Source organism: Procambarus clarkii, chromosome 39 (assembly GCF_040958095.1).
Source record: "Procambarus clarkii isolate CNS0578487 chromosome 39, FALCON_Pclarkii_2.0, whole genome shotgun sequence".
NCBI lineage: Eukaryota > Metazoa > Arthropoda > Malacostraca > Decapoda > Cambaridae > Procambarus > Procambarus clarkii.
In genome coordinates, this window is record NC_091188.1 from 1,383,462 (window position 1) to 1,407,025 (window position 23,564).

Genomic DNA, 23,564 nt, shown 5'->3' on the forward strand with positions numbered 1-23,564 from the left:
ATATATATATATATATATATATATATATATATATATATATATATATATATATATATTTACCAGAATTTACCTAAGGAGCTACCATTTCTCTAGTGGCCTCGTCGAGGGCAGGAAGTCGGCGGCTTGTCAAAAATACCTCCCAATTCCTGATGATGGTTCCCTTATTTGTCCTGATGATATTTATCTATTATTTAGAATGTCTGCCTAAAATAGGTCTGACGCTCGGGGCTGGTCTCACCAAACTTTCCAAGATGACACATCTGGGTATATGTGTCATTGGTGTCATAGGCCAGTCGGATTTATATAAATATGTCTATTTGGAGTGTGACAGCTGGTTTTTTTGGCTCGGTACTCCAGCAATTTTTTTTAATTTAAAATGAAATAATGATTAGTTTAAATTGGGAAGAAACCCTCAATTTTTAAGGTGTTAAACAGACCAAACACACTTTGCTATCACCTACATCTTGGAATGTCAAAAAAAACAGATTTTTTAACATTTTTCAGCTCTGTGAACTGGCCCACCGAGGGGCACCATTATTCCTCCGCCTAGCAAAGTAGTACCTATATGGAGGAAGTAATTATGGCTAACCGGTAATATATATGACAAACTTTTCTTAATGAAAAATGAACTATTTTTTATATTTGCTACAAACATATCAGTGTAGATGTAAATATTTAGACTTTCCATAAACTGGCTGGATATTATAGTATCACGGGGCGAACGTTGGCAAACCCGAGTGAGGAATGGCGGAGGAGGGAGGCGTGTCGGAGGCCCTGGTGGAGAACGTCTTCTCGCAGCCCAGATATACCAGTTAAGACGTTAGTTGTCTTCTGAGACAAAGCATATTAACTTAGACCTTGTATATCACACAGTAATATTTAGACATGAAGTCCAGTTTTCCTAGAACATAGTGTGTGGAAAGTGATATGCAATATTTTCTGAGGATATTTATATGATTTTATTACTTGTATGAGAAGGTAGCCTCAATTCTAGCATGATCAATTATGAGGTTAATGTGGAGATGCTTCCAATAATATGTGAGGTGATCTAGAGTTCTAGATGATAGGCTGCATTATATTGGTTCAGTTCAAGGGTTTTATCCTTGAAATGTTAACCCAGCATCATTAATGCTGGGATTAATATTATCATTAATATTATCCCTAGAGTCACCCAAGGTAAGTGTGCGAGCCCACCGAGGTACACCACATGTATGATCTTGTATTCCTTTTTTTTTATATAAATATGTATTAATCAAAATTCACCACTTAGGGTTCTGTACTCTCCCTAAGTTTCCCTCCGAGGCAAGTAACATCACTCATGTTACTTGTTACTTGTACATATGTATAGGAATAAGCTAGCATTAAGTGGGCAGAAAAACGTTACAAGATATTGTGACAAAAAGTACAAACTCAACACTTCACAGTAGGTGTAGTTTGATGGATTAGTTTGTATTCATAGTAATGTTACATTTATAACCGTGTCATGTAACAAACAATAGAATTACAAATTTTAAGATGTGTAATGACTGAAACATATTCTATTTGTCCTGATGATTTTATCAGGCTGGGGTTTGATTTGGAGCTGTGTTCTGGCATTTACGGCTTTGACGGATAGGTGGTTTCATGGCTTTATAATCCCTATAAGTGAAAAAAAACATCTGTTTTTTGTCCCACATTGTAGGCTTGAAGCCGTTGCTCCTCCATTATGTTATACGTATCTGACATTTTAAACAGTGGTGTGGATAAATATCCTCCAAGCTGTTCAGTATTTCAAACTGGGTAGTATAATCTTACCGAAGCGAACATAAAGAGTCATAAATACTCATACTCCGCCAAGTAAAACAGAAACAAGTAACACTTAGTGGGTCATCCATAGGCCTAGGGCCCGTACATCCTTGCAAAAAAAAAAAAAATCGATATCAGCCTTAGCATGTTTAGTTTGCGGTGTTGTTCCTGTGGCCCTGAATCATATTCGCCAGGATTGAACTAGAGGTGTTCAGCTCTAATATTTCGCACATTTCAATACTTTCTTTTAGAGCATATTTTACAGGTGCTAATACAACTAGACCTACTATCTTAACTTTCTCAACAGTGGGTCAAGATAACAGGCAAATAATAAAGAACTGAAGTCTATTCCTTTTGCAAACCCGATGTTTCGTGAGAAGTTGTTTAAGATGGCAATTGTATTCAGTTTCACAAATACTTTACAGAACTGGTCAGAAATATATAGGAATCTAACACAAAACAAACGTTTTTTTGCTTAGAATTTTTTTAAAACTGCCGGAGAACGGGCAGCGTACGTTATACCATTCACACCATTCAATTCTACGAACACATGTGCTTACACATTTTACACCACTACACACAGAATGGGTACTGGATGCACAATAAATGAAGTAAACTAATACAGTGCAGAATAATACTGATTCTGCAGAATCCTATTTGGTGTTTGGCTTGAGGCCTATGAACCTCTGGAAGCCGATTAGACTGACCAAATAGTACGCATAGGCATGCAGTATGCGACTACTGAATGCAGTCGGGGTCTAAACTAGATTCCTTTTTGTGTGTAAATTACGAAAATTAACACGTGATGAAAAATGTGACAGTGCCAGACCTCGGAGGAAGAATTGAAAGAATATGCATTTGTGTATATATATAGAAAAGCGAGTTATGTAAAGGAAAAAAATAATGGCACTTTATTTTAAATTAATAATAAACGTAGCTCGCAAAGACAAGCTTCCTGTTGGGGCAGAAAGTCTGTGAATACATCTACTTTACAGCTTGACTCGAGGTCCCCCAAAGGCCGAACTAGTGAACTTTACCAGGATGTAACCTCACAACAGTTGCCTAACTATCGGGTACTTATTTACTGATAAGTGAACAGCCGTATTAGGTGAAAGGAAACGTGCCCAATTGAACCCGAGATCCCTATTATGAGACCAAACAGGAAGATAGATTTGGAAAAAATCCTCTGGAACAATGGGGAGGGGACGTTTGACAAGCCACCGGCCTCCTGTCCCCGTCGAGACCATCAGGTGGCCTTTAGGTAAATATTCAGGTAAATAATAGTTAAAAGATTTATAGGTTTTGAGAGTATGGCCTATGGAAATATCTGTTGAAGACAGAAAACGGTGCATCTTCTCGGCGAGAGAAAATTGATAATACTTATATAGAGGGGTAACGATTCAAGAAGTGAGGTCAGTAAAAGCTCATATAGTTTCTCCTGAATTTCATACCGAATTTTGTTAGAAGCGGAGCTTTCCCAGATATAAAAGTAATATTTATGTACAAGGAAATCTTGCGCAGATGTAAGAGGATCTAGTAGGCTTATTTGAGTAAAATGGGAACTTATCCCAGATGAATAAGCAGTATTGTGGTAAAATAAAGCTTACTTAAATGCAAAAATACTATTCAAGAAAAATACGAAATAGACCTAAGTAGATTGACCAGACCACACACTAGAAGGTGAAGGGACGACGACGTTTTGGTCCGTCCTGGACCATTCTCAAGTCGATTATAGACTTGTCAATTAGTATTAAATCATACATTTAATACAATTAGTATCAACTAAGTATTAAATTAGACCTAAGTAGATTTAAAGTTACTATATGAGGACATCAAGAAACCCCCTCTGATTCTGCAGGGTTCTCAGCCGCGTGGCACAGCTTACCAGCGTGTGGAACATGGTATTGTTTGGAGGTTGGTCCGTTGCCTGTAGAAGGCGCGGGGTGTGGGCCTCCCCGCCGGGCGTGGTCCCGCTGGATCTCCTGGTCCAGGGTGTCCAAACTCCACGATGTGGTGGGCCGACACGGCGGAGAGGGCGACTGCGAACCATTCCGGGGATCCTGCAGGTGATATGCATCAAAAGATTGTTATTTGCTTAGCTAAACGAACTATAGAGGGTTCAGTTCTTGAACCGATTATGTGCTCTGTAATCTTTTACATCACCACCGCCCACGGGATGGGTATGAGGTGCATAGTAAAGAAAGAAATTGAATTGGTGATATGCACGTAAGCGGTTGCTTTTGATCCATTATCACGTGGAAGGTGGTATTAAGGGATGATTTGGCTATTTAATGGACATATAATAATAATAATTTTACTTAAAAAAATTTCACAAAGAATAATATACATTGGTTTACTAATTCATAACGGTGAACATTTTCACTACACACTGTCTTGATCAGTGCACTACATAAGAACATTATGACTTAAAAATTAAGGTAATTGCACAGCCCCGCTCCTATGCCAGGTAAGTCTACTTCGAACTTTTGTTCCCAGTAGCTGAATCTTAAATAACAACAACAACAATGGTAACTGCAGAGGGCCTATTGGCCCATACGAGGCAGTTCCTATTTATAACCACCCAATCCCACTCATATACATGTCCAACACACGTTTGAAACAATCAAGGAACCCCACCTCCACCACGTTACGCGGTAATTGGTTCAACAAATCAACAATTCTGTTACCGAATAAAGTTTAAGGCAAACTAAAGTTTAGTTATGACATAAACAAATAAAATGCTGGATGAATTTTAGTGAGGAGGGAATCTGGTATTTAGTGAGAATGGAAATTGGTATAATTTGTCATTTCATACAAAGGACCATGGGGGGGGGGTCGACTCCCAACCCTATGACCATCCCACACCAACTACCAGTCAACCTGCAAAAGTCTAGTGAGACATGCCCCAAGAGTCTGGTATCTAACCTCAAACTGACAGACAGACATTATCTTTTATAGTTGAACCAGTCATAAATAATACTAAATACTACACATCACACTCACCCCGTAACTCGAATAATTATATATTTTGTGTATATAAATCCTCAAAAGAATAATACTTGTTTTTGTATGGAGAGAACACAGCCCTGGATCATAAGGACACAGCCCTGGATCATAAGGACACAGCCCTGGATCATAAGGAAGGATTAACGTTACCTGTGAGGACACAGTGGCTATGCTATTACCACCTGGCGGGCCAGTGTCAATGTGGGCGTGGTCCTGGGTGTGGGCGTGGGGCGACGCGGGCGGGCGGCTCAAGTGTCGGGTTATTGCTGACAGCCATCCACTACTGGGCATCCCGTCTGAAAGTATATTAATGTTAAATCCCATTATTCATTTTTGATATATTAACACAAAAAGGTTTTTTGTGATGTGCTCTTAAAGTTTACACCGACCTTAAAGGTCATTAAATATGACCTTTAAGCACCTTTAAGTAAAAGCACCTCCTTAGTTTTGATTCGATTTGTTTGTGGGAAATTAAAGTTTTTTTTCAAATATAAACAATGTTGACCATTCCTCAGAAGGCGACCCACAGCAGTCGACTTACAACCAAGTACCTATTTTCAGCTATGTGAACAACGGTAGCGGGTGTAAGGAGACTTGTCAACCTGTCGAGCCCTGCCCAGTATTCGAACCCAAGACGAGTCTACGGGATCCAGTAAGTTCAGTAGAACTTTGGTTTCAACTCTTTTTAACCCTGTCGTAGCTCAGTCGATTAAGGCAGTGTCTGGGATGCTCCCGGACGCAGGTTCGAATCCTTGTCACGGCCCTTGTGGATTTGTTCATTTGTTCCAAGACGAGTCAGTTGTGAGCCGGCAGCAATGACTATTACGCCACAGAACATCATAATTAGACCTGCTGGTCTAATTCTTCATTGTATATATATACTTAGTGTATAAACACTTGAATTAGGATACCCTCTCGGTGGATATAACACCTATAATATGAGAGGTGTTGGACTAAATCCCCATCAATCTCTGGACAGTAATGGCCGCAACAGGATCTTGTTGACCACTAGCAAGGCGTTATTAGTCCTGGACAGTCAAAGACTAACAAAAACCCAATGTATATACACCAACAACGGGATACATTTATTGGCATAACCATCTAATGATCGCACACAGTGGCTTGGTCTGGTGTTGGACTTGAGGACAATCACAATTTTTCACTGACTGTCCAATCAGCAAATAATATTTTACACCTAAACACAGTCTAGGCCTAAAGCAAACTCATTACATATATACACCGACAAACGAGGTACACCTCTCAATGTATATGAATCCCGTCCCATACAATGGCCACCAGTCTCACCTTAACGCCAATTATTAACGGCGACAATCCACTAGTCATATCTACATAATTTTTTCAAGTCGCATAGTTTAGGTTGCTGGAATTTGGTAGTAGTGGTGGTGGCTTGGAAGCAGCGTCGTAACGCCTCCCTGGAGTAAAAGATCGTTTAGGTTGTCGTCCCATTTAAGCAGTAATTACATAATGACCTGGAGTGACGGTGGCTGGAAGTCTCCCGCCGGGAACAAAGGAATTATAAAGTTAAAGGAGCCACCAATGCCAGAAACAATTACTGAATGTTTAGCGACCTGAGAAGCTCAACTTATCTCGATTAATATATTTCACAATGTTCTAGAGACCTTATTTGTGATTCACGATAAAATTGTGCAGTCAGAGCTCGGTGTGCGCCAGTTCAGTGATGATTTTATGTGGGCGTCCTCATCAATCTCTCCCGGTAGAATGCATTAGAGTAATTAGAAGATTAGAGTAATCTAAGATTAATTATATCGGGTTCACAATTTAGCCAGGGACTGGTATACAACATTGGTTAAAAAATGCTTGACTAGTCAATAAAGTGTAATCTGGCCTGATGCTCTTGCTTTTTTCGTTAAAGAGTTCTGTAACTGGTAGTTGGTCAGTAAAGTATTGTGGTAGTCTTAATGGCTCTCCAGTCCAGAGGGTGGTTGGTCTTATTCCTTCTAGTGCGTAATATTTTCGGATCTGGGTCACCGTAACGCAATTTATTAATTATTATTTATTGAATAAGTTTCGTTTTTGCAAATGAAAGATGAAAATATGGAACAAAATATATTATAAACTACCTCCTTGGATATACAAAATTTCAAAATAATTCAATTCTGATATATATATATGTATATTATATATATATATATATATATATATATATATATATATATATATATATATATATATATATATATATATATATATATATATATATATATTATATATATATATTATATATATATATTATATAATATATAAATTTATGGGTAAATGAAGAAAAATACAAAATACTAAAAAAATGGCCTCAAACTTAATATTTTTAATTAATATTTTAGGAGTGATGGTGACACATACGCCAAAAATCGTGTAATTATCTTTATGCATAATAATATTTTTACAATTTTATTAGGTCAAAATAGCCGGAGAGGTCAAAAACTGGTAATTATTAGGAAGACCTAATTTACTACAATTTAGGGAGAAAAAACATCATATGCCGTAGGCGACATCGATCCAGTTAAGTTTTATGTTAATGTAATAGCGCATGCTGACTTCAAAAGTTTGTGGGAGAACAGCTTGTTTTCCCCCATGAAGACGTAACTAAGGAATGCAGACGAAGAATCACAATAACGTGGCTGAAATATGTTGACCAAATCACACACACTAGATTGTGAACCATTCTCAGTCTACTGAGTCTCATCACCATCACCAAAGAGCCAAAGCTCAACCCCCCGCAAGCACAATTAGGTGAATACTTGAGAATGGTCCAGGACGGACCGAAACGTCGTCGTCCCTTCACTTTCTAGTGTGTGGTTTGGTTAACTAAGGAAAAAGTGAGATGTGGCCAGTACTGAAACGCCAGAATTGAGCACATTGACCCAAGGCAGAGTGAATAATTTCCCGCGTGCTGATGCTGACAGACGCTTCAGAAAACGAGAGCCAGAACACAGAGGTAGACTGACTGGCAGCCAGCAGTGGATAACCCCTGGTTATTTGGCCATTTTCGCAATTAAAGAACACAATTATTTGTGAGATATTACCTTCTGGTAATATACAGGCCTGGTCGACGACCGGGCCGCGGGGACGCTAAGCCCCGGAAGCACCTCAAGTAAGGTAACCTTCTGGCATATACTCGGTTCTAAATAGGAGATAGAGAAGAACAAGAAGATTTTTTTTCTGGAATATAACGCAGATCTGGTCGTCAAACTGCGCCATACACGGCCAGACTCCAGAACAGCATGTGCTTCTCTTTCAATCCCGCCAAAACAAAATATTGTAAGAGCTTCATGATGCTTATAGCACTTAATAACGTATGTGGATAAACTTTTACCAATTTTTTTTTAAATTTCAAATTTTTTAAAGATGTTAATTTTTGTTATTTTTGTTGGTAAGTGTACAGATTTAGTCTGACTAGAGATATCAAATATATATTTATTTCTGGTGTGGTGTTCATGGGTTCTATTACATCTATCAAGGAAGTTTCAGTTCAGGAAACTCTTTAGAAACTCTTTAGCATTTAGAAACAAGGTTTTGTATATGTAAATAACACAAGATAGTATGTGGAGTGAGTGTACGTTCAGCATGTATGTTCAGAACCCCATGCACAGCTATGTTAAATAGGGATAGATTAGTGAGTAGTTACAGAAAGTAGAGCAGAGTGGGGAACACAATTTATGATTTTAGAGAGTATACCGACATTTTTTAAGACTCTTTTGGGGCTATGTGTTATATGTGGGTGCTGAAGTTTAGTCTCTTGTCTATGCATAGGCCAAGGAACTTTCCATCATTTTTAATGCTAATGTTAACATTGTCTATCTGAAGGTGAATTTAGTTTAAATGATTTACTTCCAAATAAAATATAGTAGGTCTTGGCATTAAAAAGTAGAGCGAGCTAGTAGAATGGAATATATATACATTACATAACGGTAATATAATAATCTACTGAGCAGCAGTAAGCATCTCTCGCTACCCATTTGTATTAAGAGGTAGGTACTATGTTGTTATGTTGTTAAAGATTCGCTACCTGGAACAAAGTTCCAAGTAGCACGGGCTATGGCGAGCCCGTAGTGCCTTAGGTAGGTACTAACATATCCACGTTGAAATCAATCAATGCAATATTAGGTCGAAACATAATGCATGCACCGTGTAAACCTACCAGGAATAAATTGTATGGAGCACGTTATCCCAAATTTATGAAGCAACTTAATTTTATAATAACAGCAAGGAAAAAAAACAGTAATGGGCTAACATGGACACGCAGGAAGGGAAGGTTATTATCATGGGGGGAAAGTGCAAAGCCATTACGACTATACAGCACTTGGTAGGGGTCAGGATAAGGATTTGGGATGGGACGGGGGGAAGGAATGGTGCCCCAACCATTTGGACGGTCGGGGATTGAACGCCGACCCGCATGAAGCGAGACCGTCGCTCTACCGTCCAGTGGTTGGGCTGGACGGTAGAGCGACGGTCTCACTTCCTGAAGGTCGGCGTTCAATCCGCCCTACAAGGAGTAGCTTTCGTAAATAAAGTGACATTAATTTAAACTATGTTTAAATTTTACATAGCGTGGCTAAAGTATAAATTTTACATATTTTTATGCTGAAATAAGTATTAAGTTATTCAACATTAAGAAGAGCATTGAGTAAAATAGCAGCTTCATATATTAAATAGCAGTTGTAAGTTGAAATAGGCTACTGGTTTTAATATATTTATTAGGCTACTGTTTCTAATGGACTAATGACTTAAAAAATTCTATTAATTATCAGCGTTAACAGACGTTTCTAATAATAATGATGATAATTAGAGGTGTGTCTTGAGCTGCTATACGTGTATAGCAGCCCGAGAATTGAAATTGCGAATTATATGATATGAAAGAAAAGTCTTGGGGGTAGAAATAGCCTAAGATACTCTATCCCTTTGAGATGTATTCTTTTTTCTTGTCTCAATAAACTTACTTGAACTTGAAAGAAAAGTGACTTGTGAATACAGTATACCATTAATGATTTATATACAAAATAATGGCACAAAATTTATGATGGCTTTATGCAATGAAACATAAAATAATAACAATGAAACAAAATTATATTTGTATACAATTCTGGTTCTAATAGTAATGATGCTGAAATGATAACAATTGAATGCTTTTCATATGCTCGACAATAGATGGACACATACTAGTAAAATATTATTTAGATATGAGAAAGACTAAGAATTCGTGGACATTGTTAAAGGGTAACTTTAAGTAGAAATTGAGTATTGGGGGACATCAGATGTCTCTAAATGAATTTTATGCATCTCAGTTTACATAATTTTTTGGATAATTTTTGGGGTTATGCTCCATTACCATCACACGTTTGCCAGTCAACGATGACAACTTTTTCGATTTATAAACATTCGCAATAAGAATGTTCTTAAACCCAAAATAGAGATAAATCACTTTGTTGGTTATGATAACAAAATATTTATAGGAAGAACAGGCTGAACCAGCGACTAAATTATTATAATAATAATTTTTTTTTGTGTCTGGGGACAGGCAGCCGGTGTATATATATATATTTACATGCTATGCTTATATCGATGTCCTCCCCCCCCCCCAAAAAAAAATAGAATTACTGGCCCTCTCTAGGATGTAATTCCACAACAAGCTGACTAACTCCTAGGTACCTATTTGCTGGTAGGTGAACAGAAGCATTAGGTGATAGGAAATGCCCCCCCCCCCCCAAACATTTCTGTCCCGCACTTGGAATGGATATAAGAAGTCAAAAATGTAATTCTGAAACTCTTGATCGGAGTGGAAACTTGTAAATGTCACACTGAACTTTAAATACGAGAATAATAAACTTCGTTGTAAGTGTTGAATAATTAAACTTGTGCAGTTCGTAAACACAAGGAAACAACAATTCGATAGCAAAATTGTACATTCGAAAGACTAGGAGTTATATAAGATATTTACCATCATGTTTATAAAAAATTGATCACGCATAATGAATTATTTTTGTGTTTTGACATTTATAGTATAACGAAGGCAGTCAGGCGGTAGACGCAGTATACTTTGATTGTGAGGAAACTTTGATCAACAAGGATTCTCAAAGTAATGCAGGCGAGGAGTCACAATAACGTGGCTGAAATATGTTGACCAAACCACACACTAGAAAGTGAAGGGACGACGACGTTTTGATCCGTCTTGGACCATTCTCAAGTCGGTTCTCAAGTAATGGTGCTTGGTATAGACTTAATGTGTAATCAAATGTCTGAAACAGCATGATTATCCATATTTTAATATCAAATCAAACAGTTCGAACAATAACTTTTAAATTATTTGGAAAGGATTTCAGTCCATGTTACCAAAATTCTCGTTCTATATGAAGGTAGGTATAGAAGCCCACGACTTCTGACCACTCTTAGAAGGTTGAGAACTTTCTCTTCCCATAGGTCATGGTAAGTCTTACTCTTTTTAGTTTCCTTGGAACACAACCCGCCAATCGGTTATCAACCAGGGACCCAATTACTGCTGGGTGAACAGGGGCGAGCAAATGTGGATAGACTTTCCAGTAAATCTTCTCTAGTCACTCGAACTCAGACCAAATCGCTTGTAGAACGCTGGGTGAGTGTTACCACAGTACCTTTTCAATAACCCACTTCATGTCAAAATAAACATTAGATAACATTATTTTTGATAAACAATGAAATCCTAAATTCAGTAATCCAGTAGGAGGGTTTAATTAAGAATGAATGGAGATGCCAGTCACAGGGTGACAATGTGACTTTCTAAGGTCAGTAAATTACTCGTGTGGGAGAAGTGACAGGTCGTCCTGGGTCAGTGACCAAGGTCTCTCCAGGAGAATTTGCTAAAGTCCGCGAGTTATTTTATTATTGTTTGTCTTAATGACGCACAGCGTGAAAGGTCACCGGTATTATTTATTTTTATGTCCAGATCACCCTCACTATTTTTTCATCGTTATAAGACGTCTCTTGCATCATATATATATATATATATATATATATATATATATATATATATATATATATATATATATATTATATTCTTCCCCGCTAGCCAATTTATTAACATAATTTCAATTAGAACATCATTGCAATTTTCTGATTATATTTATCGAATACTAGGAACCATCTTGTTAGTTCATGTATTACAGAAACTGAACACGTCCTTAGTGTGGTGAACATTGCGTGTTATCTTCCAGTGTCTAACTGACAGTGTCTTATAACGGTAGTCATGATATTTACAAATGTATACAGACGTCCAGCTGAAGCTGTCTACAGCGGCAGCACTGAGTAAGCTTATTGCACTTCTGTACAGTTGTAACACATCTATATAGTTGATTATTGTTCCCACAGTTCGACCACCACTACTGTCAGATGCCTGAGGTCACAACAGAGATACACAAGTTCACGTCCTGGCCTTCATCAAGCTAGAATACTACGGAGCCCTCGAGGAGTGTACTCACAGGGAGCCATGGGTCCGGTGAGGGAGAGTCAGCTTAGGGTAGACGCCCCGGAGGTTGCCAGCGAGGCTGCCAATGACAGGGCCGGAGGGAAGAGTCGGAGGGTCGGAACAATGGGAGTCACTGGTGCTGCCACGGAGGGTTGATAAGAGAGTCGCCACGGAAGGTCGCAGCAATGTGGCGTCACGCACGGGTCACCAAGGAGGGTTGCCACGGAGTTACGTCACGGAGAGAATCGCCACGGACGAGCGTCACAGAGGGTGGACGTGACGGAGGGTCGTTACGGAGGATCGCGACGGAGGGTGCCACGGAGGGTGCCAGGCCGTGCGCCTGGCCCTGTGGCCAGCGTGACAGTGCGAGGCAAGTGCTCCCCGACCCGCGCCTCGCTGCTCTCCCTCCCTACGCCTCCTGTGCCACTTTCCCCGATCAATGGAGGATGATCAGGAGGGAGGATGAGGCAGGAGAATCAGGAGAGTGGGCGATCAGGAGAGGGGAGGATCAGGAGGGATGGAAATGAGGAGAGAAGGAGATCAGCAGTAGGGGGGAAGGGGGGGGGGGTGAATCACGAGGGAAGATCACCAGCTGATCAGCCTGGATCATCAGCTGGTGGCCTGGCAGCTGAGTGGACAGCGCTTCGGATTCGTAGTCCTGAGGTTCCGGGTTCGATCCCCGGTGGAGGCGGAGACAAATGGGCAAAAAGTTTCTTTCTACCTTGATGCCCCTGTTACCTAGCAGTAAATAGGTACCTGGGAGTTAGACAGCTGCTACGGGCTGCTTCCTGGGGGATGTGTAACAAAAAGGAGGCCTGGTCGAGGACCGGGCCGCGAGGACGCTAAGCCCCGAAATGATCTGAAGATAACCTCAAGATAACCAGGGAGGGGGGGGGGGGATCAAGAGTGAAGGGAATGGAAAGAAGAAAGGGGGAATAGGAGAAAGCAGAGGAGGAAGAATAAGAAAGAGACTGAGTGATGGTGATTCATCACACAAGGTTGGTGTGGGCGGGTGTAGGTGGGTGTGGGCGGGTGAAGAAGGATGCGGGTTGGTGCGAGGTAATGGAAGCGTGTGTAGGTGGATGAAACATGTTGAAGGCAGGTGTGGCTTAGTGTAGCTTAGTGTGGGGTAGGTGTACCTTGGCGCAGGTGTGTGTGTGTATACAAATGTAGTACTGACTGTTAGGCAGATGTGAATGGATGTTAGGTCAGTGTGTGTGTGTGTGTGTGTTTGGTGCGTGTAAATGTGAGTGTTTTATGGATGTATGGGTGTGCGAGTGGGTGTAGGAGCAGAGAGCGCTCGCGACACCTTAGGATGTGGTGGATGCCAGATGTACCTGCCCACGGCACACCAGTGGTGCATGGTAGCTGAGGTACGTGGTCACGGTACTCGAGGGAGGTACAGGAGTCTGCTGATCACCAAATGTTTAGAACCAAGTTACGTGAACACTCATTGGCTGTCACGGGGCACTATTATGAGCTACGGTATAGGAGGCCGTGTGGCGCGAAATCATAGTACATAATTATGTCGTTTGGGACAAGTTTGGGACGTGACCACGGGTACATTCATCACTGGAAACGTAACAAAAATGTCAAACCAACCCATCCTCCTTTTAGATAGTACTTTTTGTAACTATGTGCATCATAGTACAAACATTGACGTATTAAGGAATTATATAGTAGAATTCTGTATTATTCACTTTATAGTCAGACCAAAAATAAAGCTAAAAACAAATTTAAATATTCCTAGGCCAAGAATTGCACACATATATACTATATTAGGCCTCAGATACCGCGTATTAGGCCTAAGAATACTAGTTTAGTTTGTCTAGCAACATAAATACAAAATCTTTCCGATTCGTCCAAATTCAGTATGTCCGATTTCTACTTTCTATCTGCGTTAAACGTCGGTATATGTACTAACGTCCTCATCGTTACTATAAGTACTACCAAAACAGGAGGATGTGCTGAATATCCTGATAACGCACGATGACATCACTATAGCGTGATATATAGCCACGAGAAATATCTTTCGGAATTTTACATTGGAATCGAACTCTTGGTCCTGGGGCCACTTGAGACGCACGCGTTACCCCACTACACCGCGATGGACATATAAGGAAAAACAACGTGAAGTCTTAATAATTTTGATAACATCAGAGCAATATTATCGTGGTGGCCTTAATAACCCTCCGAAGTTGATAGGACTTAAGCCCAACATGAAATTAAAACACGAAAGCCAGCACTAGGACCTGCACTTGCAGCCTCATCTCCGGCAGTGGGTGAATTGGACTTAAGTTACGACCAGCGGGTGAATTGGACTTAAGTTACGACCAGCGGGTGAATATGGCGGCGGGTGGGGTCGGGGTCACCTGCTTCAACCTTGCCAGGAGAAAGCAGTCCTGCCTGACTGGTTCCTTGATGAACATTAAACAACGGGTTCAAGTCTTATTGAACTCTACCGTTAGTGTTCAGAAAAAAGCTTGCATGTGCAGTAATATTTGTATTCATTTAAGGTTTACCGAAACACTAATGATTAGTCTTAATTAATCCTGGCTAAATACTGAGCTTAAGGGATAGATCCAATAAGTGTTTTATTTCGTCCACCACTATAGCGCTAACGAGGAGTGCAGCGTAATTAGATTTTATATATATATATATATATATATTTTTAATGTGCGTGAGGGTTGTGGGTCGTGTGGGAGGCCCGACTAAGGGACACACACACCATCCCCGTCATGCAACCTTTGGGATATCCCAAGGCCGCGTCAGTGACCAGGCGGCCTCTGATGCCAGGCCGCGCACGGCACTCGATCCCAATTAGTTTTTTTTTAGTCTCCTTGGCTCGTGTTGTCCAGCAGGGATCAGTTGGTGGACGGTATTGTTTGGGTATCGCCTCCTCTCCCACGCCCCAAAGTTATCGTCGTTCCACCAGGCTAGGATTCATCAAGTATTTACGCAACCGTTACATCTTTCGTCGATCATGGAAAGATGTTATGACATGTTTCCTCGAGTTATATTTATTTAACAATTTACGAACTCCGAAGCACTACGAAGTTGTTTATAACAATAATAATAATAGTTGATGTGTGACGTTTCCAAGCTCGTAAACTGTTTACTCAATGTAAACAAAATCCCCCATGACTGATAGATGTACAGGTTTTGTAAGTATTTATTTGATGAATAAACGCGTCCTTCTAATAGATCGTCGCATTTTGACGTATACTCTACCTAAGGCCGAAGATCATTGTACTAGAAAATAGTAGATACAACTGGTCTAGGTAATTACTGTCTCGTTTTCTGTTTTGGGTCCTCTGGTAGGTTAGGAGAGGGCACACTAATACGACAGTTTCTTGACGCTGGGGAACCTTAGGAGGACGAGCTGTCATCCTGGCCCTGGTCCACGTATCCCCTGACCCCCTTCCCCTTCCAAGGCCACTCGTGACCTCCCTTGGCTCATCTTCCCCGTCTGTGTCGTGTGCTGCAGAGACTCAGCGGCCCTCACGCAAATCTCTCAGTTCCCCCTCAGGATTACAGAAATCCCTGCTGACTCACACGAATTCATGTTATGTTTTAAGACAACCACAAGTATAAGCGGTCGCAGAAGTTCTTCAGGTCGCCTCACGTATTTCCTGTCTAGTCCCTCCTTGGGAGTAGGGTTTAGGGCTTGTGAAATGTATGTACTTCACCCCCTATGTCATCGCTACTCTTTAAACAAAGCCAAGGCAAGCCAAACCAAGGCAAGCCAAGCCAAGCCAAGCCAAGCCAAGCCAAGCCAAGCCTAGCCTAGCCTAGCCTGCTGCAGGAATGTCCCCCTCACTGGTCATGCTGGAGGAGTGTCTCGTGTCTCCCCCGTCACTGGTCCTATCACTCGTCAGGAGCAGAGGGACAGCACAAACCCCCACTGAGCACAAACCCTCTACTCTTGGACCACCACTCGGCTACAATCAGCACACAGTAATGAAGATTAAGTGTCCGAGAATGGTACTGGGCAAGCCCAGCAGACCTAACATCTCCTGAGCTCTCGGGAGCAATTGTAGCCATCTATAACCATTATCGAAGGAGCAGGGTCCGCCTCTCCACTCCCTTCTTTACCCATAGTCTTGAAAATTCTAATGCAGTTTGTACTGATTTATATCACGTTGTGGGGTGATAAGACACGACCAGTGCTACTATCTTAGCTGACACCACAGACCATGCCATGCTGAACACATTTGAATGGAGCCGACCTCGACCCGACCATAGTCGGCACATACCCAACAGCAATCACGGTGCAAAGTTGGGTTGAAGCTAGCCCCCAAGCGTGTGACCTCCAACCTTGGACAGACATTCTATTTTATAGATGAAGAAGATATGCAAAAAGTCACAAAACTATCTCATAGATATTTAGAGAAAATATAGATTAGTAGCAGATGATGGTACTTCATGGGCAGCAGTAGTAGTCCAAGCAGACATCAGGCCTAATTTTCAGGCAATAAAAAATGTGCATTCTGTTTTAAGTCGTCATTTTTCGATTGAATTCTGAGCTTTCACGAAATGCCAGTTATATAAATGCCAGTTATACAAATGCCAGTTACATAAATGCCAGTTATATAAATTGCTGTTATTTAAATGCCAGTTATATAAATTGCTGTTATATAAATGCCAGTTATATAACAGATATTGACGTAGTTAAAAATTCCTATCTTTTGACAGATATTAGCAATAAAATTATTAGGACAAAATTTGTCTGACTTGCAAACTTAATGTTTATTTAGGAATTACAGCCAGGTGGCTCAGAGCAATCTAAACTTCAGGTAAAAAAAAAAGGGAGAAAGGGAGGGGGGAGTAATGTTTATATGATCGATGAATGCACCAGCTTTGTTTGTGTGTCTGACCAGGTTGATTATCCTTGATATGTGTAGATGGCTAGGTTGATTATCCTTGATATGTGTAGATGGCTAGGTTGATTATCCTTGATATGTGTAGATGGCTAGGTTGATTATCCTTGATATGTGTAGATGGCTAGGTTGTTTGGCCTTAATATGTGTAGATGGCTAGGTTGTTTGGCCTTAATATGTGTAGATGGCTAGGTTGTTTGGCCTTAATATGTGTAGATGACTAGGTTGTTTGGCCTTAATATGTGTAGATGGCTAGGTTGTTTGGCCTTGATATGTGTAGATGACTAGGTTGTTTGGCCTTGATATGTGTAGATGACTAGGTTGTTTGGCCTTAATATGTGTAGATGACTAGGTTGTTTGGCCTTAATATGTGTAGATGGCTAGGTTGTTTGGCCTTCATATGTGTAGATGGCTAGGTTGTTTGGCCTTAATATGTGTAGATGGCTAGGTTGTTTGGCCTTAATATGTGTAGATGGCTAGGTTGTTTGGCCTTAATATGTGTAGATGACTAGGTCGTTTGGCCTTAATATGTGTAGATGACTAGGTCGTTTGGCCTTAATATGTGTAGATGACTAGGTCGTTTGGCCTTAATAAATATATGTCGTTGACTAGATTATCCAGAGAGACGAAGAGTAACGGGGAACACAATTGAAGTAAACTTCTCATCATCAGGATGAGAAGACTATAGATAGAAGATTATATATATATATATATATTACACATATATATACCCCTTTCTTCAACTGGCAATAGAGCGTGGCTGCATCTCGCTGGTGAGTGAATAATTTGCCAACACCGAATTATTTCATTCACCGACGGCAACGATGTGGGTGGCAGCTCACTTGGATTTATTCTTCAATATAGTTGTACAGAAATGCGAGAGACCCTCCATAGCAGGCAGGGACCAGACCACACACTAGAATTTGAAGGGACGACGACGTTTCGGTCCGTCCTGGACCATTCTCAAGTCGATTGGTCTGGTCAACATACTTCAGCTACGTTATTGTGACTCATCGCCTGCACAGGCAGGGACCATACATATATATTTTTGAAAGTCTGTATCTGAGTGTCTGGGAGAAGCACAATTTTCCGTCACTAGCCCAATGGTTGAAACAATGGGCAGAGTTTCTTTCACCCTATGCCCCTGTTACCTAGCAGTAAAATAGGTACCTTGGTGTTAGTCAGCTGTCACGGGCTGCTTCCTGGGGGTGGAGGCCTGGTCGAGGACCGGGCCGCGGGGACACTAAAAAAAAAATCCCCGAAATCATCTCAAGATAACCTCAAGATAGCCCACATGAGTCTGGGCGTTCAGGGTGCAGAACACGACTGAAAATGAATGCCGCCTGATCTGTCAAAGTATACCTCTAGCTTAAAGTATGCGTTTGAACAGGTGTATGTTGGCAACTCTTGTAATTCTGAGTATGTGTTCAGCATCATTAGTGGTATTAGGCAGTGATATAGAGGAGTGCCAGAAATAACAATGGAGTTCGCACCCGACAATAGTAAAGTTAAAGGGCGTCCGATGCATGTCAAAACGTTATATAGTCATAATAGCTTAGCTCTTTCTGCGAACAGCCCTGACCACCACGTGAGTGACTCTGCGAGCCCTGGCCCCCACGTGAGTTACCCTGTGAGCCCTCAGCACCACGTGAGTAACCCTGTGAGCCCTCAGCACCACGTGAGTTACCCTGTGAGCCCTCAGCACCACGTGAGTAACCCTGTGAGCCCTTAGCACCACGTGAGTTACCCTGTGAGCCCTCAGCACCACGTGAGTTACCCTGTGAGCCCTCAGCACCACGTGAGTTACCCTGTGAGCCCTCAGCACCACGTGAGTTACCCTGTGAGCCCTCAGCACCACGTGAGTAACCCTGTGAGCCCTCAGCACCACGTGAGTTACCCTGTGAGCCCTCAGCACCACGTGAGTTACCCTGTGAGCCCTCAGCACCACGTGAGTAACCCTGTGAGCCCTCAGCACCACGTGAGTAACCCTGTGAGCCCTGACCCCGACGTGAGTTACCCTGTGAGCCCTCACGTGGTGGCGAGGGCTCACTGGATCTACAAGGCAAGGTATAGAAAACTATGAAAGGCGCTCATGGACCATAATTAAAGGCTCCACAAATTATAGCTTGGCGCAAATAAACAAACAAAACCCCCGGGTGGAAGTCAGCGAGATTATTAATTAAGGCTGGATATGCAAAGAGACTTTCCCAGGCAGGTGATTCGCTCGTCATTTTCCTTTGTTTGTTTCGGCTGACAGTGATATATGTAATGGTTATGACGGCCCGGGCCACAGTGGCCAGGGCAGTAAGGTCGATAATCCTCTCGGGAGGGCCAGAAGCACTATATTACCCCTCGAGTGATGGATTAGTTACCGGATTCCTCACTCGACAGTGTTGACCTCAAGCGGGTACTACAGTCTCCCCTGAAACATAGGTGGGCGTGCTCTGTTTATGATCCCATGATGTGCATGGTATAGCTAACAGGCATGTTTAAGAATGGCTTCAACACCGCCATATACCCGGCATTGATAATTGTGATCAATTGTGGTTTTCTATTGAGATGTGATTTGTGTTGGGCATTGATCTAACCGTCTTCATTGATGTGTATATAACATGTTGTGACATTTATGGCCAGACTTTATTAGTTTCCTTAAGGGAGAACTTCTTGACTGTAATTTTCCAGATATAACACTTACAATTTGGAGGCACGAGATGCAGAGTTAGTGGAATGTGCTCACGTTGTTTGTAGTGTGTGTCAGTTTGTTCTTTTTGTTGTTTTTTTGCAGGAATATCTTGAGGTTATCTTGAGATGATTTCGGGGCTTAGTGTCCCCGCGGCCCGGTCCTCGACCAGGCCTCCACTCCCAGGAAGCAGCCCGTGACAGCTGACTAACACCCAGGTACCTATTTTACTGCTAGGTAACAGGGGCATAGGGTGAAAGAAACTCTGCCCATTGTTTCTCGCCGGCGCCCGGGATCGAACCCGGGACCACAAGTCCAGCGTGCTGTCCGCTCGGCCGACCGGCTCTCTGCCAGGTGTTCTAAGGAGATCGTTGTGTACTCTGTGTATTTGGAACGTATGAGCTCTGGATGTCCACACCTCTTCAGATTTGCTAATATATAATATTAATTTATATTTGAGAAAATTCCTGTTTTGAATGAACAGCACGTTAAAATTGATGGATGCGTCTTTGGGGTCGACCGCTGCATGGAATGAACATACACTGAGGACGGGTTGATTGATGGGGATAAATGTACATTCCATGCAGCCGCTAAACCCCTGTTTATCAAACATGCGTACTCTTACTCATGCTGTCACATTCACTACTGTGCCATACACCATACACACAATTACTTAAACACTACTTTTATTTTCATTTCTTTATACAAGAGTTCTTACACTCTTGTACAGTCACTAGTACGCGTAGCGTTTCGGGCAAGTCCTTAATCCTATGTTCCCTGGAGTTTTTCCCGCGAAAAATCGTTTAACAACTAAGTACCAATTTTACTGTTGAGTTAAAAACAGATTTACTAAGCTCAGTAGATCCTCCCCGGCCAGGATACGAACCCAGAACAAAGTGCACGCGGAACACCAGGCAAACGTCTTCACCACGGAGACTACTCATACACAGCAACCCTTATGTACCCGAGGTTTAGCTCCTTACACATGCTCTAATACACCGGTGACGACGCGCTCCAGACCTCGTACCTGAAGACGCGACAATGTTCATTTTCCGCTGCCACGCGCAAAGAAATTTCCCCGAGGATGACGCGCACAGTGTGTGTCGAAGGACCGGGTCGAGTGACATCTATAACCTGTACCGGCATGAACAGCGTGACGTCACTGTGATGTCACACCTAGGCACTGTTGTTGTTGTTGTTATAGATTCAGCTACCCAGAACGAGTTCCAAGTAGCACAGGCTATGGTGAGCCCGTAGTGGACTTACCTGGCACAGGAGCGGTGCTGACCTGCGCACTATATATTACAAAAAGTTATCTCTTATTTGCGTTAAGTTAGGATAGGTCAGGTTAGATTGAGTTAAGATATATTGGGGTTAGGTTGGATAAGGATAGAGTAGTGATGACGTGCAGGTGTACATACTTCTCTCAGGTCTTAGACCCCACTCGGAATAGAAGCGTCACACCAAAGAAAGTTTTCACTCGCCACGCTGGCGGACACTTGCCAAGCATGACGTCATAACGGCACGCTGAGTGCACCCTTATCCAGCCCTCGGGGGGGGGGGGGGGAATTGATGGCGGTGGCGTGGCTAGGCTGTCTCGGCTTTTGATTGTTGGGGGAGTGTGGGGGTGGCCAAGATGGCGGCCAGTGGTGTGGGTGTTGACTGGGGGAGTTGTGGGAGGGGTGGCCAAGGTCGCTGGTCTGCAAGGTGTGAGTGAGGAGGTGTGTGTGTGTGGGGCGTTATTATCCACTCTGCATGCCTGCCCTGTCATCTATGCTCGTGTGCTCGTGTTCCAGCTCATGGCAGCTTTTCGAGCATGTTTGCTGCTGGTCCTCAGATATTGCTGTGCCATTTATGGGCGGAGAGAGAGCCCCTGGTCAGGGTCAGTTGTGGGGGAGGAGGCACGGGGGTCCCCTCGTCAAGGTCAATCCATTATTGAGTTAAAATGTGATGAAGGTGACATAAAAATACTGAATTGATTTCAATAATGGTTCGTGTGTGTGTGTGTGTGTGTGTGTGTGTGTGTGTGTGTGTGTGTGTGTGTGTGTGTGTGTGTGTGTGTGTGTGTGTGTGTGTGGTTTAAGTGAGTGTTTAATTTGACATGTCAACGTGACTCACGTTTTAATTGGAAGGAATATGTGAGCCCATATTCTAAAGCTCGACTCTTACCTAAGGCAGCGTTGACGGGCCATACACCGTGCTGTCAAACTCTACCACCCGTCTCTGGCCTACCAGTACATGTGAGACAACCCTACACATTATTACAGGTTCTCAAGAGACTAAAAACTGAATCGATCCTTAGCTTGGCGTTGGTCCTGTCGACCTCTGAAGGGTGATAGGTGCAAGCAGTAAGTGCTGAATATGCTCGTGTCCTGAACATAGTCCAGGACTAAAGTGTATATACCCCCGTGACACTGAAGCCTGCTGAAGCCACACTTATAAAATATCTACATGTATTCTGACAATCCAACTGACATTCCCACTCACTGTCGGCCGGGGCTCACTTCCACGGGACCCTTCATTTTACGTTTATTATTCAGAGTTCCATTTTGTGAGGATCACGCCCCGGACCTTTGGGTGTGAGAAGTGGCAGAGGAGCCACGAGACTCACAGACACACAGGCGGAGAACCCAGGCAACAGCAGGAGGGCTGAGGAACAATCACTGAACACCGGGCTCACAGTACGAACACGGCAGAAAGTGAGCAGTAGAGTGAACACCCCGCAAGAACACCAGGTTTCCAGGAAGAACACACCGGGGAAGCGATCCAACCAACGTGAAGTCTCCTGTTTGGTTTGTACCGATGATATTAGTGCGTGTCTCAGCCCCATCCAGCCAATACCGACGACACGCTCGATATATTTATAATAAGTGACCATTATAACGTCAGCAGCGACATCTATAATGGCATTTTCGCGATCTGCAGGACAAATCCCTCCCCATCTCCTCCACCTCGCAAGCTCCGCCCACCTCAACGCAGGATTATAAAGGTCAAAAACAGGTTAAGGGGGGGGGAGGGATTGGTCACGTGGTACCTAGTGTGTGCGAGGAACATGCGGGGTCACAGTGTCACGCGAAGACTCGGTGTTGTGGGTCATTTTTCAGGTCTCTTGTGCAAGGTAGGCTGATCGATAATGATGGTAAGTGACACGCATGTTTCTAGGTGTTGTGTGTCACTTTGTCTAGTTCGGTCACTAGTGTAGGTGACCCAGTAGTAGGTCTACAGTGTCATGTTTGGTCACCAGACACCGTATGTGACCCAGGAGTAGTCTTACAGTGCCGTGTTTGGTCACCAGACACCGTAGGTGACCCAGGAGTAGTCTTACAGTGCCGTGTTTGGTCACCAAACACCGTATGTGACCCAGGAGTAGTCTTACAGTGCCGTGTTTGGTCACCAAACACCGTATGTGACCCAGGAGTAGTCTTACAGTGCCGTGTTTAGTCACCAGACACCGTACGTGACCCAGGAGTACTCTTACAGTGCCGTGTTTAGTCACCAGACACCGTACGTGACCCAGGAGTAGGTCTACAGTGTCATGTTTAGTCACCAGACACCGTACGTGACCCAGGAGTAGGTCTACAGTGTCATGTTTAGTCACCAAACACCGTACGTGACCCAGGAGTAGTCTTACAGTGCCGTGTTTGGTCACCAAACACCGTATGTGACCCAGGAGTACTCTTACAGTGCCGTGTTTAGTCACCAGACACCGTACGTGACCCAGGAGTAGTCTTACAGT

The 23,564-nt window shown here is 42.6% G+C and overlaps 1 protein-coding gene across 4 annotated transcripts in view; it reads right to left on the reverse strand.

The window, feature by feature from the left end:
• Nucleotides 1-23,564, reverse strand: part of LOC123760351 (uncharacterized) — a 55,058-nt gene that overhangs the window by 8,251 nt on the left and 23,243 nt on the right. For 2 of the 4 annotated variants that reach the window (XM_045745965.2, XM_069338277.1), the window contains exons 1-3: nucleotides 12,282-12,637; nucleotides 4,942-5,087; nucleotides 3,671-3,845 (exon numbers count right to left, since the gene is read on the reverse strand). In XM_045745965.2, the coding sequence (XP_045601921.2) occupies nucleotides 3,671-3,845; nucleotides 4,942-5,087; nucleotides 12,282-12,291 (331 nt within the window). In that variant the 5' untranslated portion in view covers nucleotides 12,292-12,637. Of the gene's footprint in view, nucleotides 1-3,670; nucleotides 3,846-4,941; nucleotides 5,088-12,281; nucleotides 12,638-23,564 lie in introns of those variants that run through there. The other 2 variants (XM_069338279.1, XM_069338278.1) reach the window with 1 other exon arrangement.